Source organism: Eublepharis macularius, chromosome 14 (assembly GCF_028583425.1).
Source record: "Eublepharis macularius isolate TG4126 chromosome 14, MPM_Emac_v1.0, whole genome shotgun sequence".
Lineage (NCBI taxonomy): Eukaryota > Metazoa > Chordata > Lepidosauria > Squamata > Eublepharidae > Eublepharis > Eublepharis macularius.
In genome coordinates this window covers 60,906,294-60,931,998 of record NC_072803.1, presented here as the reverse complement: position 1 = coordinate 60,931,998, position 25,705 = coordinate 60,906,294, and the positions used below count along the sequence as shown (strand labels likewise).

Genomic DNA, 25,705 nt, shown 5'->3' with positions numbered 1-25,705 from the left:
TAAGAAATCTGCACAGCTAATCAGATCTCCAGCGGCCAATCAGAAGCCCTGCCGGGCAAAGCGCCACCAGGCCCTGCCTACTTTCTAAATACACTTGATGGGCATCAGAAAAGTTGCCAGTGGGCGCCACACTGAAAACCCCTGTCAAGATATTTAAGTGTTTCCTCGCTGGAGCCGACCAAAGGCTTGTTTAGTCAAGCGTTTGGCAGTCCTGCAGCATCGAACCAGAAACCCATTTGGGAAGTTCACAAACAGTGTCTGTTATTTGCTTCCAATATCTGGTGCTCAGAGGTATACTGCTTCTGAACATGGAGGTTTCACTTATTGGCAAGAATCAGGTTCAAAGCATAAGTTATCCTGTACTGTCATCCCCTTTCAGCTATATATAGTTTTCTAGCTGAGCTTGGAACAGTCACAGCCTCTCTGCCTAACCTATGCCACGAGGCTCTTGTGACGATAAAATGGAGGAAGGGGATTTATGCATGAAGGATAAGGGGTAGGATGAAAATGTGTGAGAACAATAATTGAATTATCTTGACCAATAGCCAAAAATAGGTGTGTTCTTCATTCATTTGTCTAAACAATGGCTGATTCTGCACGGCTTACCTGAAGCCGGAACGTTGCGGAACATGCCGAAAAATATGCGGAAGATCGCGTTTTCTTGTGCGAGTTTTGCACGACATTGCGCAAAACTCGCGCGAGAAAACGCGATCTTCCGCGTTTTTTCCAGCAAGTTCCGCAACGTCCTGGCTTTAGGTAAGCCGTGCGGAATTGGCCCTTATTAAAAGTCATCTTGGGGCTGACATATCTCTTACATGTAGTTCCATGATTACCACCGCCACCCACCCCAAAAAGCAGAAAACTGCTACTGGGGCTCTGATTTAAAGGGGGAGGTGCACGTGATGTGTCAGTTCCACACTTCTTGTGTGTCAGTTAACAAAACACACCCATGTGAACCCCTGACTCGTTTCCCCTGCAGAGGCAAGCATGGAGTCGGGCGCATTGACATAGTGGAAAACCGGTTTATTGGGATGAAGTCTAGAGGTAAGATTTTTGTTCTCTTCTAGTCATGTCCCAAGGAGGTCTGATCTTCCTTGAATTTGATGGCGTCAAGGCAGACAATTTCTCAGGTGTGGGTCTGTTCAAGACTCCTCCAGATGAAAGCCCAAGCTGCCACCTTGGTTGTGCCTTGTCTCAGAGACAACATATCCCGTGCAGCCAGGCACCCCTGCATCTCTTGAAAGGCACAAGGGATTCTGGGATAATTCTCTTTCCCTCTCTGTGCTTCCTCTTTTCATAGGCTGCACCCCTGCTTCCTCCATCCCCCCTATCTCCTTATCCATTAAATTAGAGCAAGGTACTGTACTTCCCTCCCTCATTTAACTTTACATCAGCCTTGTAAGTTAGATTAGGGTGAGAGGTGGGGAGAAAGTAATTAGAAGGTTATCCAGTGAGCTTCATGGGTGAGTGGGAAATGGAAGTTGAGTCTGCTTTCACAAGTTTGGCTTCTGAAACTGCGGCTCTTTTAAAAAATATAAACACAATGTTGTGTTCTAATTCTTCTTTCCTAATCACCAATGCACTCTTTCCCACACCTGCTTTAATCTTTTTGGGAAGAGCACAGACTCCAAATATGTTATCACACTGCCTTGCCCTGCAACAGCCCCCCCCCCAAGTGGAACCGTTTGCCTTCTGCCAGCCACTTGTGGCCACCATTTCCCTCACAAGGCTTTTGAAAAAAAGAAACAGTCATTTGTATAGCATTATAACACCGTAGTAGGTAAGGTAAAGGGAGTCCCCTGTGCAAGCACCGAGTCATTCCTGACCCATGGGGGGACGTCGCATCACGACATTTTCTTGGCAGACTTCTATTACTGGGTGGTTTGCCGTTGCCTTCCCCGGTCATCTATACTATACCCCCCGGAAACTGAGTACTCATTTTACCAACCTCGGAAGGATGGAAGGCTGAGTCATCCTTGAGCCGGCTACCTGAACCCGGCTCCTGCTAGGATCGAACTCAGGTCGTAAGCAGAGCTTGGGCTGCAGTACTGCAGCTTACCACTCTGTGCCACGGGGCTCTTAACACTGTAGTAATTACTGATTTTTTAAAGTTGGGGGGGGGGGCGCCTCCATTTCATTCATTCATTCATTCATTCATTCATACACATACATATCCTGCCTTTCTCCCCAATGGAGACCCAAATCAGCTCACATCATTCTCCTCTCCTCTATTTTATCCTCACAACAACCCTGTGAGGTAGGTTAGACTGAGAGTGTGATTCTGGCCCAAGGTCACCCAGTGAGCTTCCATGGCAGAGGTGGGGATTGGAACCTGGGTCTCTCAAATCCTAGTTGCCAGTCTAGGCAGTACACCACAGCCATTCTCTTCAGTGGCACAGTGAGGGGAAAATGCTAGGAAAATGGTGGCTGGTCGAGTAGAATATGTGAAGCACTTCTGTATCGAAGCACCCTTGCCAACCTGCGTTGCAGCAGTGAATGCAAAACGCCGAAATCTCACCAGGCAGAAGCTGCCATGGCCTCCCCAGTCTGATAGATTATCCATGGTATGAAACAGGTTCGCATTCAAACATTTTGCTCCTGATAGACTGGAGATGGTCTTTTTTGAGAGCTGAAGGTGAGAACTGAAGCCCACAGTACGTGGACTCAGCCCACCACTGCGCGTGCCCACAATTCTGCAGGGCTTTGTAGTTCTTTGAATCCTGTTTGCCCAGAAATAAGTAAACAAGCAGGGCCTTCCCGGAGCTTCACCGCTGCTTGAACCAAGCCGGTGTAGACCTTCCATGGGAGACGGAAGGCAGCCTCATGAGAAAGGGAGAAATTAAGAGAAGGAATAAATGAGGGCCATACCTCGGATGATGGAGTGCATGCTTTGCATGCTGGAGATCTGATCCTTGGCAGGGACCTCCAGATAAAAGATGCCAGACTTCTGCTCGAGACCTTGGAGAACTGCAGCCATTGGCAGTAGAAGGTCATGGGTTCAGTCCTTGGCACCTCCAGTTAAAAGGATGTTAGATAGTAAAGCTATGGGAAATCTGTTAGATAGCTAGCCGAGTAGATACTGCTGGGCTATGTCAGCTAATTGGTTGGCTCAGTCTAGGACAGTTTCATATGAGTGGCCAGGGGTTTTTTTCAGCTGGAACGCAGTGGAACGGAGTTCCGGCACCTCGTCAAAATGGTCACATGGCTGGTGGCCCCGCCCCCTGATCTCCAGACAGAGGGGAGTTTAGATTGCCCTCTGCGCTACGGCATGGAGGGCAATCTAAACTCCCCTCTGTCTGGAGATCAGGGGGCAGGGCCACCAGCCATGTGACCATTTTCGACGAGGGCAATTTAAACTTTAAAAAACTCCCCCCTTGTTCCAGCTGACCCAAAGTGACATCATTGTGTGGTCCTGAGTTCCACCACCTCTTTTCCCAGAAAAAAAGCCCTGTGAGCGGCAATATTGCCTTAACTACTTCCAGCTGCCTTGAAAATTGTCCGCTCTCAAAGTCTCTTTCTGAACAGCTGGGGAGAATTGGAGTTACAGAGTCTCTGTTATTAGAGTGCCCCCTAGAGGTGAAGAGTTTTAGAGGGGAGTAGTAAATGCAAATAGTAAAGAGTCCAGATGTGATGCATCTGACGAAGAGAGCTGTGGGTCTCGAAAGCTTATGCTACAATAAAGTTGGTTAGTCTTAAAGGTACTACTGGACTCTTACTATTTTGCAACTACAGACTAACATGGATAACTCCTCAGGATGAAAGTAATGTCCTGTGGTGACTGTGCAGGAACTTAAAATGAATTTTTAAAAGGAATACTTCAATAAATAAGGTGTTTGTTTTTTAAAAAATCATTTTACTTTGTCTCATACATCAAAATTAGCAACATTTAACAGCACTCAGACATGGGGTGATGGTGGTTCAGAGAGACCATTGGGGGCATAACAGACCCAGTTTAACGTTTCTATGACATTTTGCTTTGTAATACTGTATTTGTAAATCAATAAGTTGATTTTGAACTTGCTGATTTACAAATAAATGTATTGACAAGTCAATATATTGCTTTAATTAGTACTGTACAGAACTATCACAGCTGAGATAGCCCTCTTTAAAAAGTGTACAGAATGTGGCACTAAAATGGCAAAGATGGATGGACGCTCACTTTATCTTTTGTGCCTCGGAGAAAGCCATACTGTCGGGTCATACAAACACTGACAAGCAGGGCTTTTTTTCTGGGAAAAGAGGTGGTGGAACTCAGTGGGTTGCCCTTGGAGAAAATGGTCACATGGCTGGTGGCCCCGCCCCCTGATCTCTAGACAGAGGGGAGTTTAGATTGCCCTCCACACCGCCGAGTGGCGTGGAGGTCAATCTAAGCTCCCCTCTGTCTGGAGATCAGGGGGCGGGGCCACCAGCCATGTGACCATTTTCAAGAGGTTCCGGAACTCCGTTCCCCTGCGTTCCCCCTGAAAAAAAGCCCTGCTGACTAGTATTTAACCTCAAAGCCCATGTGGCGAGAGTTACTCACATGAAAGTGATACTCTGTGAATGGGCTTTCCCCAGCACCAATAACCCAGCAGTGAAGCTATCTGCCCTGGCAGTGCATGGAAAAATCGGATCCTGTGGGCCTTTGGGGCCATTGGTGTCAAAACCAAGCCACCCAGGGCCTTCAGATCTGGCATGGAGTCAGAGCCAACTCTGATCCAAGTAGAGAGACCCATCAGAGCCAACACCCAGAGGCCTGTCATCTCTGATGCACATCGTATCATCGTCAGACCCATAGATTGGGCGTTCTTGCTCACGGGGATCCAGTGTTCTGCTCCACGGCACCTCGGAGCCACCAGCTAAGAAGGCTAGGACAAAGAAGAAGCCAAAGACCACAGCCTGTGCAAGAACTGCAGATCTGGAGACCATGATGATAATAATAACAACAACAACAACATTTGATTTATATACCACCCTTCAGGATGACTTAACACCCACTCAGAGAGGTTTACAAAGTATGCCGTTATTATCCTCACAACAAAACACCCTGTGAGGTGTCTGGGGCTGAGAGCGCTCTGAGAGAGCTGTGACTGACCCAAGGTCACCCAGCTGGCTTCAAGTGATGGAGTGGGGAATCAAACCTGGTTCTCCAGAGTCCTGTGCTCTTAGCCACTATGCCAAACTGGCTCTCAGCAAGGACCTTGAGATAATTTAAGTGCCCAAGATGCCCTCAGTCCAGTAGCATTCCCCCTCCTCCTCATCATCAGAAGATGAAGAGGAACCAGTGTCATGAACCCCTCTGGCCCACTCAGTGACTCCAACTCAGAATCCCCAGAACAGGAGCCCGAGGAGTGACTGTGGACCCGTGACTGTAATGGACCAGAGGGACCAGGAAGGGCCAAGCACTGCATGACACCTGTGGACATCTCATTAGTGCCAGAGGACACCCTGTCACAATCTGTGAGGGAGACCGTCACCAGGCCTCTGCCTGATAGGACTCGAGCCTGGGCCTATAGTCCCCCAGGATCCTCTTCCAGTCTGCAGAAATGCTGGTGGCAGATGGCCTGGGTCAAGCAAGGGCATAGGAGGTGAAGTGCCAGACTGCCTGCATGCCATGTGATGGTAGAGCTAGAGCAGTGCACTGAGGGCAGTTCCTGGCAGGATCCTGGCTGGTGCACAGAACAGCCTAAGGAGCTCCAGCATCCGCCAATGGTGCCGCTGGCGCCTATCTCTTCTCTGGCTACTTCAAGTAAGACTTGGGAAGACAGCCTTTGTAGGATCAACCACTTTGCAAGGCCATAACTCTGAGTGCTGGGTCCAGCTCCAGACCCTGCTCAGTGAACACCTGCAGGGTAAGTCCTGGCTCACAAGGAGACCCACAGACGCTGAAAGCAGAACAACCACTCCCATGCCACTCAAAGTTGTGGCATCAGAACTGAAAGCGCTCTGCACACCATGGCCCTTTTTCTCACCAGTGCCTTCCCTGGTATCCTTACTACGTGCTTCCCCCTTATATACCCAGCTGGGAAGATGTCAGTTATCCAGTCTCCTATGGATCCTTCTCGTATCCAATCTCAGCAAAGACTGACCAATGTCATGCTGTGCAGTGGATGCCCCCTCAGTCTTCTCTATCTTTCCAGTTCTCAGACTCAGAGACCAAGGTCTGAGTAGGCGGCCGGATCTGTCCCTAGATGACAGTGTTGGTGATAAAGAACCAATATCACAAACAGGCGATTTCAAGCTTTAATGTTGAAAAAATGATAAGAATGGCCAAGTCCCTTGACACTGACATGGCCAGAAAAGCTGAGGTCACATACAAGATGAAGGAGGACAATTGTGTCTTCATGCATCCTCCTCCATCCTCCCTGATTGTGGAGGAGATGCAAACAAAGCAAAGTACCTACTCCACTCCAGTGGGCAAGGAGAGAAGAAAGTTGGATGCTATAGGCTGGAAGATCTACACCACTTTGGCCCTTAATATTAAAATTGTCAATTATCTTGTGATCACGGGAGCATATCAGATATTCCTGTAGAACAAAGTGGTCTCCTACAATGGCCAAGGTCATTCAGGATGAGGCCCTCCAATGGTTGAAGCAGCAGATCAACTCTGGGAGACATATAGCTAACTCTTCTATGGGAGTCCTGGCTTCACTGGTAGACCTGCAAAGACATGCATAGCTATATTCTGTGGCTCTTCCTGTAGAAACAAGAAATAAAGTTGAGGATATGCCATCTGAGGGACAGTCTGTGTTTTCACAGAAAAGTGCAGAATGCTTCTCTCAAAAGAGGAAGAACAGACAAATGTCCAGGTCCTATGGGATACTTCTTCCTGCTCAACAGGCCACTGGGCGCAGGCAATATAGCAGACAATGGCCGTTTCCACACAGCCAGTCATTCCCGCCTTTTTCCCGCTTTAGGTCTATGTTTTGTTGAGTCACTCTGACAACTCATCCTTCACATGCAGTACCCACAAGTGCTGACTAGAGATGGACACAAACTGGGAAAATGCCGAACTGCATGGTTCGTGGTTCACTGCATTTCACAAACCACGAACCACAAACTACAATGAAATTGCCCCAGTTCACAAACTGGTTCATTTGGTTCGTGAAAACATCACTTCAGGGGCAGCAGAAGGTCTGCAGAATAGGGATGTGTGCTTCCAGTTTCCTTCTTTCAAACCCATCCACTTTTCAGCTGATGGGAGGGGGATCCCCCATCAGCTGAAAAAAGCTGCCCGCATTTGAAAGCAGCAACACTTTTCTTGCATGGCAAAAAAAGTGTTGCTTCTTTCAAACACCTGCTGCTCTACTTTTTCCCAGGAGATAAAGTGAGGTAAGGGTCATAAAGCTGCTTCTCTGTTGGCTTCCTTCCTCCTGAGTATGCAAGCTCTCTCTCTTTTTTTTCAAAGCCAGGAACAATTCCTAATGTTGCTGCTTATTTCCTGCTGGCTTTAAAGGCCAGGAAAGGGTTAAATGGCTGCTTTTCCCTTCTTCATTTGGAGTACACACACACTCTTTTTTTTTTGGTGCGGCAAGAATAGGTTATAACATTGTAGCATTACTGCACATTCCTTCTGGCTTTAAAAGCCAGGAAAGGATTAAATGGCTGCTTTCCCCTCCCTCCCAGGCATGTTTCTGGCTTTGCTAAAGAGAAAAAAAACCCAAGTGTTTTGCACAGCCCTTTGGAAACAAAGTGGCAGGAAAGCTGCCGGGACACGATAAGGCAGCAGCATTTAAACTCTTTCCTGGTTTAGCTTTTTTTAAAAAAATGAGAGTGGAACAAGCACGAAAAGTACATGTTTCCCCCAGAACTTTGCCACCAATTGCCTCTCCAATGGGCAGGGGACAGCCTAATCAGCAAATACAGGGGAAGAGTTCCAACATTGCAACATTACTACACCTGCTCAAAGTTTTTTTTAAAAAGTGTGACGGGAATTGCAAAGCTCTGCAAGCCTGAAACTACACCAAGGCTTCACACAAGAAAAGTGTTGCTGCTTTCAAATACTGGCAGCTTTTGTCAGCTGATGGGGGACTTCCCTCCCATTAGCTGAAAAGTGGCGGGGTGCACACCTCTACTGCAGAAAGCCTATCCCCAGATACCTAGGAAACTGATGGATCATGCCAGGCTGTCTGCAATGACGAACCAAAAAACAAACCAAACGAACTAACCTAAAGTTTGTCACAGTTTCTCAGAAATGGGTTCTGACAACCGCCAGTTCGCGAACCATGAACTGGCCAGTTTGTGAAGAACTTTGGTTCGTATTTTGGTTCATGCCTATCTCTACCGCTGACCTTTGGTAGTGAGGTCACAAGAAAACTTCCAAACAGCCCCCCCCCCCCGCAAGTAGTTTTGGAGGGGAGATCAGGCACTTTCATCGTCATAGACTAAAAGCACCTGTCCTCCTTTATTTATTTTTTTACTTTGCCCATGTGCGATTGAATGTAGCTACTCTTGCAAACAGTCTTCTGTGGCTGAACAGAAATGGGAAGAAGGAAGGACAAGAGCTTCGGGGGAAGAACTGGGCAGAGATGGAGAGGAGTAAGAAGTTTCTTCAAAAATGCTTTAAATTCATAGGCCAGAAATGCCAAAAAACAAAACAAAAACCCCTTACCAGAAGCCCACAACAAAAGAAAACATTGGAGCAAGTGTGATCCTGGTAAATATGAAGAAAACCTGGTTTAAAAAAACAACATGCACACAGCTGGCAAATGATCACCTGTATGTGCCCGGGGAAAAGCTGCCACATGCAGAAACAGCCCACATTACAATTAAAGGAGGCAGTTTTGGTACCAGCTATAGTACCTACAACATTGTTCCTACTCTCCACAACACTTACAACAGCAGAAGTGAAAGCGCTCCCATGGATTAGGTGGGTCAACAAGTCTGCTCTGAGTTTGCCTAGCAGGGCTGCAGGTAACTCCTCCCCTGAGCTGGCACAGGAATTGTGAATTTGTGATCCCTGTTGGCAAAAGGGGCAGTCCAAAAGGCATCTGATTCTGAATCACCCAATGAGTTCTTGGCTGATTCCAGACGACTAACCTGAAGGCGCTGCATGCCGCCATGTTCCGAATCGCGACGGGGAAAACGCGAAATATCGCATTTTCTCACGCGAGTTTGGCGCGATGTCACGCCAAACTTGCGCGAGAAAACGCGATATTTTGCATTTTCCCCGTCGCGATCCAGAACATGGCGGCATGCAGCGCCTTCAGGTTAGTCGTCTGGAATTGGCCCTTCTCTAGGTTTTTCCTGGTGGACAAAAAAGTACAGAGGTCATAGCCAAGGCTATTCGATGAAGGAAGATCTATGTACCTGAGACTGTACGCTAAATTCAAAGCAGAGAAACGACATTTTCCATGAAAAGTGAAACAAGCAGTTAACAGTTGTGTGGAGATTTGTTATTTTATCCAGCAGTCTGGAGTCACCAGAGGAAGTCAGTTAACTTTCTTTCAAACAAATAAAGTGAAAAAAGGAATGGCTTCAGATAAATTGTCCAACAAATTGTAAGCATATTGTGATGGTCTTCAAAAAATTAATATCCCAGTTGTGCTGTGTCATCCACCTTGGGTCTCAGTGAGAAAGGCAGACTACAAACAAACAAGGAAAAGAATATTAATCTCATCCCATTATATTGCTGTCTGCTTCCAGGGTTTTTCTAATAAGGAATCCCAACCTTCCTTGAGCTGAAAGGAGAAGAGAGGAGGAAGGAGCGAGGGGGGGAGAAAGTGATAGTTTGTAAGGAAGCCTTATCATAATATTTGTTCTCATCTTGATTAAAAAGATGGGTTTAAGCAAAGCAAGGAGGTATGAAATGCCGTGCTTCCCAAACTTCCAATGGCTGAGGTGGGGGAGCGAACTGAGGCAGCGCTGAGAAACAGCAGGTTCCTGCTTTAGATCTCACAGAGGGGTTGGCAGCGTTGCATGCAGAAGTCTCGCTAGGTTCACTCTGGGTTGGAAGGAATTCAGGGAGCAGGACTGGGGGGGGGCATTGAAATTCTGGCACAAGATGATGCCGCGACCATAAAATGACACTTGAGAAGGTGGAGCCAACCACACAATGTCAGGAGTTGTGTTATGCATAACTCTAACATGAACTCTTCAGCATTTCGGGCAGATGTTCTGTTTAAGAGGATGCTTTTATGTTTTAAAAAATGTTTGCATACACACACAGCTTACCTTCAGTTACTCAGTGAAGATCTTTGTGTGATGGTTGTAGCTGCTCCCCAAAAATCTTCCCAGCCAATCAGATGCCCCATCTGACCTCACCCACATTCTAAAAACACTTGGTGGCAGGGAAGGCATCCGTGGGTGCCATGGCACTCGCCGTGATAATGTTTGGGACCGCTGGCCTATGGGCATGGGCTTGCAGCACAGTGGTGGTACACGCGCTTTGCAAGCAGAAAATTCACACACAGGAAGCGGCCATATACTGAGTCGGGCTTTTAGTCTATCAAGTTCCGTATCGTTGCTCTGATTGGCAGCACCTCTCTTGAAGTCGAGGTATTTCAGGCCACCTACTTCCTGACCCTTTGATCTGGGGGTGCCAAGAATTGAATTGCTCTGCCGCTGAGGCATGAGCCCTCCCCAGTTCCTGGCTCAACCCCTTATTTCTGCAGCGAAGAGGAGCTCAGATAGGCCGGCCGCCTGCGGAGGGGGAATGTAACCCCTTCCCAGTTTTTTTCTCTTCCATCTGTTGGACCATTGCTATCCCTCACCTCCGACCTACAGAAATGTTTTAGGAATGGGCAATATAGGCTGCTGCTTAATGCTGTACTTTTTACTGCTGAATTGTGAATTTTTATTGTTTTAAATGGTAATTTTTAAAGTAGATTCAAACTTCGTTATCTGCTCTCAGCCTGCTTGCAAGGAGAGCAGACTGTAAGTTAAATAAATAATAATCCTACTATATAAAAGGCTAAGCGTTTTAAAGACAACTCACTTCCTACCCTGGAGCGCCACCAGAGGGCACTGCTGTGGAGGGAAGTCCACATGAGGCAGCCAGACCTCCAGAGAGCATGCCACAGTGGGAAGCCCAGGCAGGGATCAGGTGCGAGGCAGGTGGCAATGCCTGTTCCCCACCTTCACGCAGCTGGAATCAGGAGAGGGGGGAGGCAATGCCCATCCCCGCCTTCACCCAGCTGGGATCAGGAGCGAAGCAGGTGGCAATGCCCACTCCCCCCTTTACTTGGCCAAGATCAGGAGCAGAGTCAGTGGCAATGCTTGCCCCCATCTTCACCCAGCTGGAATCAGGTGCAGAGCAGGTGGCAATGCCTGCCACCACCACCCCCTGCATTCACACAGCTGGGATCAGGACCGGAGCAGGTGGCAATGCTGGTCCCCCTTCACCCAGCTGGGATCAGGAGCTGAGCAGGCAGCATTGCCCATCCTCTGCCTTCACCCATTTGGGATCAGGCATGGAGCAGGAGGCAATGCCTGCCCCTGTTCAACCTGCTGGAATCAGGTGCAGAGAGGCAATGCCCATCTCTTCTTCACATGTCTGGGATCAGGCGCAGAGCAGGCAGCAATGCCTGCCCCCCCCCTCACTCGGCCGGGATCAGGTGCAGAGGAAGTGGCCATGCCTGCCCCCCCTCCGCCTTCATCCAGCTGGGATCAGTGATGGAGGAGGACGGAATGCCTGCCTGCCAACTCTCCTCATTCTAGAGCTCATTGTATTTTTTTCCCATTCTGCTGCAACCCAGGCTTTGTTGCTAGTAAATAATAATAATAATAGATGTTGGGCATGGCCTCACTCGCCAAACGGCCGCTGCCAGATCGAGCAGATAGTGCTGGAATTGACAGATTGATGTTTTGATTCAAGGCCAAATTAGACCTGGTGATGTGAGATTGATGAACACGTCTCCTAGTTTTTTGAAGCTCTGTATGGCAGTCCTCCTGGTGGGAGGTGGGTCTGGGTTGCAGCAGAGGGGAAGGGAGGTCCCCCCATGCATCTTACTAATCTCAGTGCTCCCCTTCCCAGGTTGCTGCCTCTCTTGCAGGAGAAACATACAGATGGGATGGTGCTGCCTGTATGTTTTTCCCCCTGTGGGGCAGTATCAGGAGAGACAAGTGAGACCACAAAAACAGCCTGGGAAGAGGTTTAGCTTTCCCGCCTGTTGTGGCCCACATCTGAATTGGGGTGGCAGTGACAGACGGCTGTTTTCTGTTAAACCAGAGGTTTCTCTCTCAATCACACCTAGCCCTTAGCAAGCCGAAGATCCCAGGTTCCGTCCCCAAGAAACTAGCGAGTAATTGCCAGTCTGTGCTGGCATTATTGCAGAGTGACATACATTTGCTTATTTTCGGAGCTAAAATTGGAGGCACACTTAACTCTGCAATCCAGAAAGTATAATTTTAGCATATACCTGCAGGTGAGCCCACTCCTCATGAGTCTGACTGAGTGTTTCTTCAGGGTATTAGTCCTGACTCCTGACTTGAAGAAGGCATGCCCAGAAGAGTGACTCATACAGAGACTCACTAGGCAGCATCCAGGAACAACAGGCAATGCCACCGTGCCTTGGTACAAGGAGCCATTCAGAAACCCTGATAGAGAAACGTAATAGAATTGTGTGTGTAAAGGATCATCAAGTCACAGCTGACCTCCAGTGACCCCATGGGGCATCCCAGGCAAGAGACAAACAGAGGTGGTGGTTTGCCATTGCCTGCCACTTCATAGCAAACCTGGACCTTTTATCTTTTCTTCTCCTTTCAAGCTCCTTTAATCCAATTATCTTGAACAGCAGAGTCTTTATTTCTTTAAGGAAAATATGGTGAAGAAGAGATATTTAGCCACGGCCAGCGTAGTCCTTGGGTCTCTATCCACTCGCAGATAGGGAACTATACTATCTCTTGACACAATAGGAAATAATTTAGTTAAAATAGGGGCAATCCATCAAGATAAAAGTTATAATGAGGGCATTCCAGTATCATAGAGGACAGGGTGTCAACCTTTTCCAAGTCACGTTGGCAGAGTCTGTCTGAATAAGGCAAATTACAGTCTCCCCCATGTAGGATTGCTGAGGGGGCAGCGTTCAGGTGCACAAGCACGAATGCTCTACAGTAGCGAGGAAGAGTTAGATATTTAGTATAGGCTGGAATTGTTGGAGGTGGAAGGATGCCAAAGAACTGGGTGAAACATACTCTCCGAGTTCATATAACTGAGCTGGAGTAATCTAGGTCCTTTATGCATTTCTTGATAATTAGAATGGATTTAGTTTTCCCCAAGTCTCAATATATTGTCCTTTGCTAGGCCGAAGCTAGATAGTTTCTTGTCTATTTCTTGCATCCAATGAGAGTAGAACTGATCTTGGTTTAGCTCATAAAGCAAACTGTCCTTCTTTTTGAAAAAAAGGACCTTTAGCCTGTGTTTGAATCCATGTAGCTGCGCTTTGGCTTCAATAGAGCCCTGGCCCAATTCTCATCACAGAGCTATCCCAGCTATACATTTTGAGGTTCCTGTAATGCATCGCAGAAGGTGGCAAAGTGGGCGATCTAAGTTCTCCTTTACTCAGAGAATCCACATTGAAGCTCCATAAAGGAGCTGTGGGATGATTCTCATATTGAATACATGGGATATGTTTGCCTCCCTTGGAGGAAAAAACATTCAAACGCTATGGAAGGCTTGATTTTATTTACTGCAAATTTAAGATGGGTTTGCCAGTTAAGATGGGGATCAAAAACCACACCCAACTATGGGAATTTGGAGACTTGTTCCAGTTGAACAGCATCAGTTCTCCAGATGAAGGAGGTACTCTTTTTGGCTTCAGAGAAGACCATAACCTTTGATTTTGAGAAACAACTTAGGAGTCTTCTCAGTCCAATCTGAGCGTGGGACATAAGGATAGTGTCATCTGCGGAGAGGAGTAGAGTTAGTGCCTTGGAGGATAACTACGGGGGGCGGGGGGCGGGGTGGAATTCTGCTGAAGAGAGGTCCATTGCAAGGTCATTCAGATATAGATTTAAAAGTAGTGGTGCTAAAAGACAGGGAAAAGACTCCATAAGTTCTCCCTTTTCTCCACAGCGGATCTGAGCCACACAAGAGGAGTAGAAATTTTTAATTAGACAGAGCAATCTTTTACTGATGGAAGTACGTTCCAGTTTTCTCCACAGTCTGCTCCTGGGAATGGTGTTGAAAGCTCTCTTGAGATCTATACATGCAACATACAGTTTACCTCTAGGCGGGGAGGTGTATTTTTCAACTAAATGGGCTAAGATCAAACAACGGTCTCAAGGTGCAAAGCCCTTCCTGAAGCCAATTTGTTCCCATCCAAGGATGCAAAATCGAAAAGAGTCCAGTAGCACCTTTAAGACTAACCCACTTTACTGTAGCATAAGCTTTCGAGAATCACAGTTCTCTTCGTCAGATCCAAGGATGTTATTTGAGATGATTCATTCCTCTAGTTTGAGGTAAAGATGCAGAGTTCCTGTAGGTCTGGAAACCATCAGTCTTTGCATCACCTGGTACATTTTGGACTAACTTAAAGCACTGCCTCATTCTGGAGACGCCAGCTGTCCAAAGCTACCACCAAGAGGAGCATTATCCTGTGCTTTCCTTCAGGATGTCTGACAATGGGACCAATTATCTCTCTCTCTTTTTTTTGTTTGGTAACTCTGGTGCCTCATGGAGGGGAAGGCAGGGAATATCTTTTCCCCAGGCTCATAACTATTATTCGTTCTAAAAAAAAGCATATGGAAAGATTTGTGGGTTTTGCCCAGGCATGAGCTGCAACAACAGCAACAAGTGCATACCCATTGTTATTGTTAATAGGGACTGGGTCTGAGCTGGGTAGACCTTGCAGTACAGCCAACAGCGCAAGAGCCACTGGGGTCAGCTTATTCCTGGCTGCCAGTGGCCCCTCAGGGTGGTGGCCCAGGCAGAAGTTTCCCACTAAGGTTCAGGGCCAATCCACCCCTGCTGGATCCCTTATGTATGCCACTTCATCGAGTCCTGCTTTTTCTCTCCTTTCCATTGCCTGGAGTCTGCCAGCATTAACACCAGTGGCTTTGGTGTGTTACAGCGATCCTGGCAAAGCACCGTTGAACAAGCCCAAATTGTTCAGCTGGAGGTGAACAGACAGTTGAGGTTACAAATTAGAAATTTTTAAATAGTGGCAGCTGTCACTATTTCCCCCTCCCTTCTATTTCCCCCCTCCTAGTCCACTTCTTTTCTCACCCCCCTTCCTCTCCCCCCCCCCAGCAGCAATTACAGCATGATTGAAATGCCATGAGCCTGCATCGCTGACACCTCTGTCTTTTTCCTGTAAACATGGGGAGATGAAAATAGACACTTGGAGACGGCATGAGTGTCACTTTGAAGGTGTCTCTTGTCTCCTGCGCTGTAACGCAGGAAGAGCGCCTGTCATTTTCTTCTTCCCTTCATGCAGCGGTTCGTACTTTGACTGTCAAGGGTGTGTGGGGGGGAGGCTTCTAGAGCTGCAGTCTTTTTAGCTTCAGGTTCTTGTCACAAATCAAACAAAAATATTATAGAGAGAGAAAGAAAAAAAGGGGGGAGAAAAGACAGAGGGGAATAATCCAGTCTATGTGCCTTTTCTCTTTCAGAGTAAAGTGTAGGGAAAGGCGGGGGCTGGAATGGTTGAAAGCACCTACACACACACATACAAAACCAAGCTTTTTGTCAGCCCAAATTAACTTTAACACCTTCTGAGGAAAGGAGCAGACAGATTAATTGGAATGGATGAAGGTTGTTGCATGGCTTTACAGAACTGAAGCTTCTTTTCTTGTCGCAGATGTTTTCCGATTTAGCACTTTCTCCTGTCCAGGATTTATGTTCAGAATTGCAAAGTTGCAAACGGGTTTACAAAACAGATCCCCCTCCCCCCCTACTTCTCAGGTACTGGTCTGCCCTATGGCCTTAGGCCTGTCACTTAACCTTGGCTGAATACTGTAAGACTGCCAGGCTGTGAAACTGCTGGGGGTAGAAATGCCCTGGGGTGGGGTTGCTTCGATGGCCTGTGCTAACCCTTTTCCTCAGCCACCACCCATCTTTCCTGCAATGCTATTCTAGCATCAAGTCTTCCCTATAGAAAAGATTCCCCCCCGAACACACACACACATACCAGCTTGTCCGGCTTTGTGGTCTGGGAAGTCTTGCCAGTGCAATGGCTAAACCAGGAAATTTTTCAGTTCTGAACTCCTTGATGATTCTGCTGCCCTTTTGGGTCATGAAAATTGGTAGGTCAGATTTGACAGCCATCAGGACTTGGCAAGTCGAAGTGATTTCCTATCTAAACATGGATAATGGGTGAACCATGAAATAGGGTACAATCTCCACTATATAGGAAGGAATTTTCTTTCAAGGTGTTCAGGGCCGGATCTAGGGTTGCCAGCGCCCAGGGCAACCCAAGTCTGGCCCCGTGTGTGCGTGCGCCTGGCGCTGCATGATGACATCACTTCCGTGACATCATCACGCTGGGGCGGAGCATGCCACCAGCAGAGCGGCAGCAGCATTTGCTTGCCCCGCTGAGGGGGCGGCCAGCTTGCCGCGTGCTCCCTGTCCTGCAGAGCAGGCGAATGGCGCAGGCGGCCTCCCAGCCCTCCATGCCACTCGCCTGTCCCACTGAGGGGGCGGCCGGCTTGCCGTGTGCTCCCTGTCCTGTGGGGCAGGTGAATGGCACTTGCGGCTGCTCAGCAGCCCGTGCTGCCACTGGCACGTTCCTGGTGGCTGGGAGCTGCACATGGTGCCCTCTCTTTGGCAGTGGGGGTGGCAGACTACCCCCCTGTCCCCCCCCATCGATCCGGCCCTGAAGGTGTTTAATCCCCACCCATTTGTTGTTGTTTTTTGTTTTAAAATGTTTTGGATAGAAAGGATAGAGTAATACTGTACTATATGATAACGGTGGCAAGAATGGTTAAATACCATCTATATATAATTTTATAGCCATTCTCTTTGATACTGGTACAAGTTGAAATTTTTAGAGGATTTTTCCACAACTGTTCCCATGCATCCATCATAATCTCATTATTACAATTTATTGCCCATTTTACCATTTGAACCTTAATCGTCTCATCTTCAGTATACCATTTTAATAATACTTTATACATTTTAGAAATTTTATTATTATTATCCCCCAATAAAAGTTCTTCTAATTCTGAGTTTTTATTTCTGAAACCTGCCTTCCTTTGATCTGATTCAAATAAGTCTTTAATTTGTCGATATTGTAGCCAACCATATTTAAATGTTAATTCTTCATTCGATTTAAGTTTGAACTCATTGTTTTCGGTTTTTATTAGTTCTTTATAAGTAAGCCATTCATCTCCTTTATATTCCAAATTCAGGTTAATTTCTTCTGCAGGAACAATCCACATTGGTTTCTCTTGCTCTATACATTTTTTGTATTTTAACCAAGTTGACAGTAAATTTCTTCTCAAGTAATGGTGCTGGAACATTGCGTCCATTTTATACTTATCATACCATAAGTATGCATGCCATCCAAAAAGTTTGTTATAGCCTTCCAAATTTAACAACTTATGATTAGTTAAGGACACCCATTCTTTTAGCCATACCAAGCATATTGCTTCATGGTACAGTCGAAAATCCGGTAATTGCATGCCACCTCTTTCTCTTGCGTCACAGAGCACTTTCATTTTTACTCTAGGTTTCTTTCCTGCCCACACAAATTCTGATATTTTCCTCTGCCATTTTTCAAACTGTTTTTTGTCCTTGACAATTGGTATCATTTGCATCAAAAACATAACTCTAGGCAGCACATTCATTTTGATTGTAGCAATCCTACCTAACCATGATAAATTCAATTTGTTCCATTTTATCATGTCTTTTTCAATTTGAGTCCAGAGCTTTTCATAGTTGTTTTTAAACAGATCAATATTTTTAACTGTTAGCTCTATTCCCAAATCCCCACCCATTTGTTTAGTTATCTTGGGCCTGGTTGATTAGGCCTGAAGTCTCTGCAGACCGATCTTCTTTCCAGCATCGACCAGGTGCAAGCTCACAGCCAAGGGATGGAGGTGATGGCCGCCTCCCTTGGCTTGTCCTTGGGATTAGAGGCCAAAAAGGACACAAAAACAGCCCTGGAACAAGATAATCCACATGGCCTGTGTAGGTTGTGGCAACATGGACTACGGGTGTTTTGTCACTGGGTGGGTCAACTCATCTCTCATCTAACAGGGAGAAGCTTGCTCCTGCCACTTTAGGGCCATTCCACCCCTGCCTAGTATCTTGTGTTCAATAGCATACATAGCCATTGCTGGATCTGTCCTCCATGAATTTGTCTCCCTCCCACTATCTGTGTTAATAGCCCTGGCCAAATCTTGCAGCAAGGAATGCCATAACTTCACAACGTGTTCTGGGAAGAAGCAGTCTGTTCATGCTGCCTATGGCATGCGTTGGCTGAGCTCTTAAGCCGTGAGAGAAGGACTATAGGGTTGTCCAGTCCAGACTGGGAAATTCCTGGATGTTTGGGGGACAGAGCCTGGAGAGGGTGGGGTTTGGTGAAGGAAGGGACCTAAGCGCTGAATAATGTCATAAAGTCCACCTTCCAAAGTAGTCATTTTCTCCAGAGGAACTGAACTCTGTCGCCTGGAGATCAGTTGTAATTCCAGGAGATCTCCCGTTATTATTACCTGGGAGCTGGCAACCATAACTGGAGACAACAGTTCTCTCTTTCCATTCTCTTTCCATTCATAACTTTATAAACCTCTTTTGTGATCTTCTTTTCATTGTTAAAATTATTCAAGAGGCCCCCCAATACTTCAAAGGGAAGGTGCCCCAATCCCCCATGTCAGCATTTTTGTACCTCTCCTTGCTTAGAGTTATCCTTTTCAGCACGAAGACTACTAGAACCATTCACAGGACTCATTGTTCTTTTTGAGAACTGTGAATGACGCCCTTCCCTATTGGAAACGACAGTCCTCCTTCTGTTTGCATGCCTTCACCTTGAGAAAATTTTCAAGGCAAACATTCTGTTTCCCCAAGACATGATCACAGCTAAACAGGAGTTGGTCAGTGCCAATCCACAAGGGGATATCACATATTTAAACGGGCAATAGAGGAAGAAAAAAAAACTCAAGGAAATGTGGAGATATGGCAAAACTAGTCGAGTTCCTTCTCACCACTCAATTCAATTCCAGCCAAGCCTCAGCAGTCGCTGGCCCAGTGCTCCGTTATCAAAAACAATTCAACTCGGGCTGCTGTTGACTGTTTGCTAAATTCGGCAATGGTTCAAGTTGTAGTTGGCAGCGAGGATTGGATGGGGGGGGGGGTTTCGGTTGACAGCCCCAAATGAAAGTACACTGCAATTCCCCATCCCTGGGTAGTCTCCATTCTCCACAGCTGATATGAGGGATTCCCCCCCCCCTTCTTCCTCAATGCAAGATATGGGGAGGGGAAAGATGAGGGGGAGGATTTTTCCAGACCCCCATGACTTTGCCCTGCGTGGCTCGTTTAATTACAGGTTTTCAGCCTCAGACCGGTGGGCACGCGCCTGCAGGGGGATCGGCTCCTAAACCCTGTCATTTAGCCTCGTTGGAGTGCCTCTTCAAAGAGGGGAATCTAGAAATTTTCTCCGCAAGGTGCGGAGTGGACTGTCTCGGCCCCAGCAGGACTATAATGATAGATGCATTTTATGGCAAGCTGAGACTGAATGGAGCTGGGACCGTGGCTCCTTCTGTCAGCCAAATCATTATTTTTTGTCATTTCCTGACAGTTTGGGTCTCATTCATTTCTCTCTCCCGCTCCCTCTCCCCCTCCCCCCCTTTCCTTTCTTCCCCTGCCTGGCAAAATGGCTAGGTATCTACGAGACCCCAGCAGGGACGATCCTCTACCACGCTCATTTAGACATTGAGGCCTTCACTATGGACCGGGAAGTACGGCGAGTCAAGCAGGGCCTCGCCTTGAAATTCGCAGAACTGGTGTACAATGGTATGTAACGCATCTCCCCCCCCTCCTCCTTTTTAAAGGCTCCTGCACTGAGTCACAGAAGCCAGTTCACTTTTAAGATCCAGCCAACGTTGTTTTTGCCTGCGGTCAGGGATAGCCGGCGGGTGGGGGGTCCTGTGGTGGATTGTGGCCTCTGGGCAATTTATCTGGGCCCAGGAGGTTTGACGCAGAACAAGAGATTTCACACTTCAATGTTAATCCTTTTTTTGTATGTGATCAGTGCACCTTATGCAGGTCAGGTAGAGTCCATAGCGCCCCCCCATTGCATCTCCCTTCTTCCCCCTCCCAATCATAGGTCCCTTCTGACACCCCCGTTGGGACTTCTTTGCAGGGAACCAAGTGTGACTTCCTTACAGTTCTTTTAGCTCCTTCAGTGCTGGTTGGTCTGTTTTAAGGGGGTCTTGGGAAATATACCCGGAGAAGGCATCAGGGTATGAGTCTCAATTTTCTCCACTGCCTCCAGGCTTAGGTCTGGGGCCTCTGGCTGGCTGTAGACCTTGGCAGGTGCTTTCCTGTGCTGACCCAGGAAGCTGGCCAGGGGTGGACTGAGAGCCAAGCTACAAGTGACGCCTGACACAGGTTGGACCCTTGTCAGCTTCCCTCAAGTTTTGATGGGAAATGTAGGCATCCTGGTCTTGCAGCTGTAATGGAGAGCCAAGCTGTAAAGCCAGGACGCCTACATTTCCCATCAAAACTTGAGGGAAGCTGACAAGTGTCCAACCTGTGTAAGGCGTCACTTGTAGCTTGGCTCTGAGATGTCAAAACAAGCCTGGAGCCTGATTCCTGCAGCTCTGCCAGCACTACGGGGGCTGCTTGGCTGAGCTTACTTCTGGCTGCCACTGGCAACTTTCCTAGTTAGTGGAATGCCCAATCCACCCCTGATACTAGCCCTAGCTCATATTTATATGATAGCCCAGGAGAGCCTGATCTTTTCAGATCTCAGAAGCTAAGCAGGGTCAGCTTTGATTAGTATTTGGATGGGAGACCTCCAAGGAAGACCAGGGTTGCAGAGGCAGGCAATGGCAAACCACCTCTGATAGTCTCTTGCCATGAAAACCCCACCAGGGGTCGCCATAAGTCAGCTCTGACTTGAGGGCAGTCTCCATCACCACCAAGGGAATATGATTGCTTTCCCATGCTGCAGGCAGCCATCAATATCTGTATGACATCAACATCCATTATACCAAATCCCATGCATGACTAGCAACCAGTGCACCTCACACTAAGGAAAAGTTCACAGATTGACATTATTAACAAAACTGGAAGCAAAGGGTCAGGAACAGGTGCGTACTTTTAGAGGTCAACAACACAGAACAGTTACTTCAGACACATTCCTATTGTTTAGTGGTTGTTTCATTTGTTACTCTTTATCTGCCTTAAAAAAACAGTAGTCACAACTGGCTGTTATGGTCAGGGAGCACATTCTACAGATATTATATCTGCAGTCAGTGGGTTGATGCGTTTTGCCGTACTACGTCTACAGCAGGGCTTGGCAGGTAGTTCCTCCCCTCACAAAGTTTTCAGAGTTATCAGAAACCTCTGACCAGAACTCTTTTGGTCCTGAAAGGTCCTAAATCCTCTGGGCCACCATTGAGCATGGTCCCACATACAGCGCATTAAACAAGGGCAAAGGTGGTAAGGGGGGGGGGGTCACAGCAGCCAGATCATGTCTCTTCAGTAAAGATCACAGCTAAGTGATCCAGTCCAGGGTCTTAGGCAGAGAAGGATTTTCTGAACACCTGATTCCTGAGATCTTTTAACTGGAGGTGCCCGGGACTTCCTTCGTATAATGAAAGCACCCTCCCCCTGAGCCAAGCTAAAACCTCGGGTAAGAGCTTTGTGAGTTTGGGGCCTTCAACCTCTCACTTCCCAGAGAACTCTCCAGGGTCCTGAAGAACCTGCCTCTTAACCTAAACCAGTACTTCAAAACCGATTAGCAGCTTCTGTTTCTGGATGACTCCTGCTAAAGGTCAGACACCTTCAGACCTCGCTTAACTCCCTACAGACTCATGGCCTGGCCAGAACTCAGAATAAGAACTCCTCTAGATAGGCTGAAAGATTTGTAGAGTTCGCTACTCTGGGAAAACATCTGAAGTCACGAGCTGCGCGGCTAGATCCTCTAGATTTGAATGGGATGCACAAAAAATAACAAACTGCAGAAGCCTAAACAAATGTCACTGTCTCTCCACAGCACTTTTGGATTTCTTTCCTTGTCCGTTCTTTCGTATTAAAGGAAACCTGCTATGTGGGACTAGGCCCACACTGGGGCACTGTGCATTTTCTTTGTGGTTGAGATCTCCAGTGACTTGCTAGAGAGAAATACATGAAAATGGGAGGTGAAAGTCGGGTTTGTAAAGGTAGCTCCCAAGGAGTCCAGTCCCTGAGGGACAAGGAGGTTGTTACCTCTGACATTTCAATCAGTTGTGTGGTCAGCAGGGCAAGCCATTACTGAATTGCTGCCAGTTGGAGGGCGAAAAGAAGAGAGGAGTGGAAACTGTGACTGTATTTGAGGTAGGAGGCTGTGGCATTTGAGCCAGGAGCTAGCATGGGAAATGTCCTGTCATAGGTGAGTCTGGAGGGCCACGTTAAATCTACTGGTACATCCAGGGCTTTTTTTCAGCTGGAACGGCGTTCCGGAACCTCTTGAAAATGGTCACATGGCTGGTGGCCCCGCCCCCTGATCTCCAGACAGAGGGGAGTTTAGATTGCCCTCCGTGCCACTCGGTGGCGCGGAGGGCAATCTCCCCTCTGTCTGGAGATCAGGGGGCAGGGCCACCAGCCATGTGAACATTTTCTCCGAGGGAAACACACCACCTCTTTTCCCAGAAAAAAGCCCTGGGTACATCCTTAGATCCCCCCCCCTTAGACATCTAAAATAATCTGCACTTCCTTCTTAGCATACCATTGATACTAAGCCTGGTCCAAATGTAGGGTTCAGTCACATTTATCCTACTCTTCCTGTAAGCGGCTCATATATTGCCTGACGTTCTTCCATTTTATCCTCACAATAGCCCTGTGAGACAGGGTTTCATGACTGAGCCAGCTTTTAAACCAGGCGTTCCCATTCTGTGTCTGACATGCCGACGGCTATATTTGCTTTCAAACTAATGCTTTTGTCATGCTGTCATTTTTTTCACTTAGGTTGCCCGAGAAATTCTGAACACTTGATGGATTTTCTGTGTATCATAAAGGATTCCAGGATGTCCCCCTCTCAGTTCATAATAATAATAACCTTATAATAATAGCATTCAACTTATATACTGCTCTTCAGGACAACTTAACACCCACTCAGAGCAGTTTACAAGTATGTTATTATTATCCCACAATGATCACCCTGTGAGGTGGGTGGGGCTGAGAGAGCTCTGAAAGAGCTGTGACTGACCCAGGTCACCCAGCTGTCTTTGAGTGAAGATGTGGGGAATCAAACCCGGTTCTCCAGATTAGAGTCCCGGTGTTCTTAACCTCTACACCAAACTCTCTCTCATAACAGGTGCTAGCTAGGACTTTGGGGCCTATTCATATTGCTCAATGCAAACATATGTCTTGGAACATACAGAATTACTCCACATTGCAGAAGACTGGAAGGGGATGGACAAGTTTCCTTTGAAGGCAACTTGTCCACCACTGTGGAACTTGTCATTAAAGAGTCCCAGACAGCTTCAGAGTCCCTGTAACTCAGGGCCAAGCTAGAAGTGATGAATTACACTCATGTGTATTCCTCCCTTGCACGAGTGGAGTGCAAGTGGAGTGCAAGTGAACAGGGAGGAATACACATGAGTCTGTTCACTTGCCATTCAGGTGTAATTCGTCACTTCTAGCATGGCCCTCAGTGTGGAAACACCATTGTGTGGCATCTGCTCATAACGGTTAGCAACATTGACAAGTAATGCTGAAGGCAGACAATAGCTTTTGAGAGAGCTGAAGGTGGTATTTTAGAGGCATTGTTTCCCAAGCTGTACACAGTCATTTCCTTTGACTCACTGCTATCGTTGGCAAAATGGGTTCTCAAGTCTTTGAAGTACTACAAAATATGCACCCCACAGGCAATGAGGCCTCCCTCCCTCCTACCGCCTTTATATTTTCTGGGGGGGGGGGAATTGTCTGTCTGCATGTTTATGTTCTTCCTCCTCTGCCTACTCCCCCCTCCCCAATGCCTAGTACAATTTTGGAACTGTTTTTAGCTTTTTAAAGAGAATCCCTCCACCAGTACCCCAAAGGGTGGGTGCACGTCCACACATCAGCTCCTGGACCCTCAAAAAAAACCCCAATGTGTAAAGTTTCTTTTTAGAGTCAAATTCATAGAATCACAGAATTGGAAGGGGTCATACAAACCATCTAGTCCAAGCCCCTGCCCAATGCAGGAACAGCCTAAAGCATCCCCCACAAGTATTCATTCAGCCATTCCTTGAAGACTGACAATGAAGGGGAACCCACCACGTCCCTGGGCAGCCAATTCCATTGACTGTACCAGGAGCTCTTTAATGTGGACTAGTCAATTTCATTTTTCCAGTGTCTGGAACTACAGCAGTCATTCCCAAACTGGTCTTTATACAATAGATAATGTAGCTTGAAAAAGGAATTAAATTGTGACTGGCCCCTCTGAGCTCTGCCACCAAAGTTCCCATCTATATGGGAGGCTATTTACTACATGTCTATTTACAAACATTTATAGCTTATCTATTTACAGAGAGATCAACGTGTCTGCCTACAAAAACTATATATAACTATATACAGGGCTTTTTTTCAGCTGGAACACGGTGGAATGGAGTTCTGGAACCTCTTGAAAATGGTCACATGGCTAGTGGCCCCGCCCCCTGATCTCCAGACAGAGCGGAGTTGAGATTGCCCTCCACGTGGAGGGCAATCTCAACTCCCCTCTGTCTGGAGATCAGGGGACGGGGCCACCAGCCACGTGACCATTTTCTCCGATGGCAATCCACTGAGTTCCACCACCTCTTTTCCCAGAGAAAAATCCCTGACTATATATAATGTTATATTGTACAGCCTCAGGCATGCTCAGGGCTGCATAAAAAAAGGCCCAGCTCTTGGTGGATACCAGTTTGCAAAAAAAGGGGAAGGAACCAGCAGCAAATAAAATTGGGCAGAGTTAAGGTGGTGCTCAGGATCATAGTAGGTTCTGTATGAAGCACAACTCTGGCCTGGGCATCATATTGGTTGCCTGGTAACCCTGCCAATTACATGGTTGCTTAGGCAACTAAAATAAGGGGTGGGTTCTCACAAAATGAAGGACTCTCTTGAGTGTTCAGTGAAGACCTATGGGGCATGTGTGGTTTGTTGCATTGTCTTTTAAAAGGGCTGGAGGACAGAGGGAAAGGAAAATCCGTTGCTCTTGCTCTCCATCTTGAGTCTTAATGGGAAAGGCAGACTATAAATAATATTATAAATAAATAAAATATGAGGAGTTGGGGGGCGTGTTGACCATTCCTCCAAAGCAGCCCTCTTATTCAGATACTTTTGCAAATGTCAAGAAGAAAGGAGTGTTCCTTGCCCCAGGGGCCATGCTTTTTCTATGACACGCACCAAGAGAAAAAGTTTCCCAGCAGATAACTTCAGATAACCACAACCAGATACCCAAAGGGGACATGAGACTGTCAGAGCCTTCAAGGAGGCGAAGAGGAAATAAACCCTCTTAGGAGCCATCTTTGCTGGCTCTAGAACGGTGAAACTGACAGAGCATTCCGATCTGTCTTTTAAAACTCAGCTTCCCAGCTAACATTGCATCTCCCTTCACTGAGCATCCTTGCGTAAATTGTCTCATGTAGAGGGTCTCTCTGTCTGTAGAGTGCCACAAGAGTC

General features: G+C 47.2%; 1 protein-coding gene across 3 annotated transcripts in view; it reads left to right on the top strand.

The window, feature by feature from the left end:
- ASS1 (argininosuccinate synthase 1) overlaps positions 1 to 25,705 on the top strand; it is a 168,860-nt gene that overhangs the window by 94,276 nt on the left and 48,879 nt on the right. For all 3 annotated transcript variants that reach the window (XR_008598202.1, XM_054997683.1, XM_054997682.1), the window contains exons 11-12: positions 980 to 1,044; positions 19,739 to 19,870. Coding sequence is in view for 2 of the 3 variants with exons in the window: in XM_054997683.1 (XP_054853658.1) it covers positions 980 to 1,044; positions 19,739 to 19,870 (197 nt within the window). In the remaining variant the exon portion in view is untranslated. The remainder of the gene's footprint in view (positions 1 to 979; positions 1,045 to 19,738; positions 19,871 to 25,705) is intronic.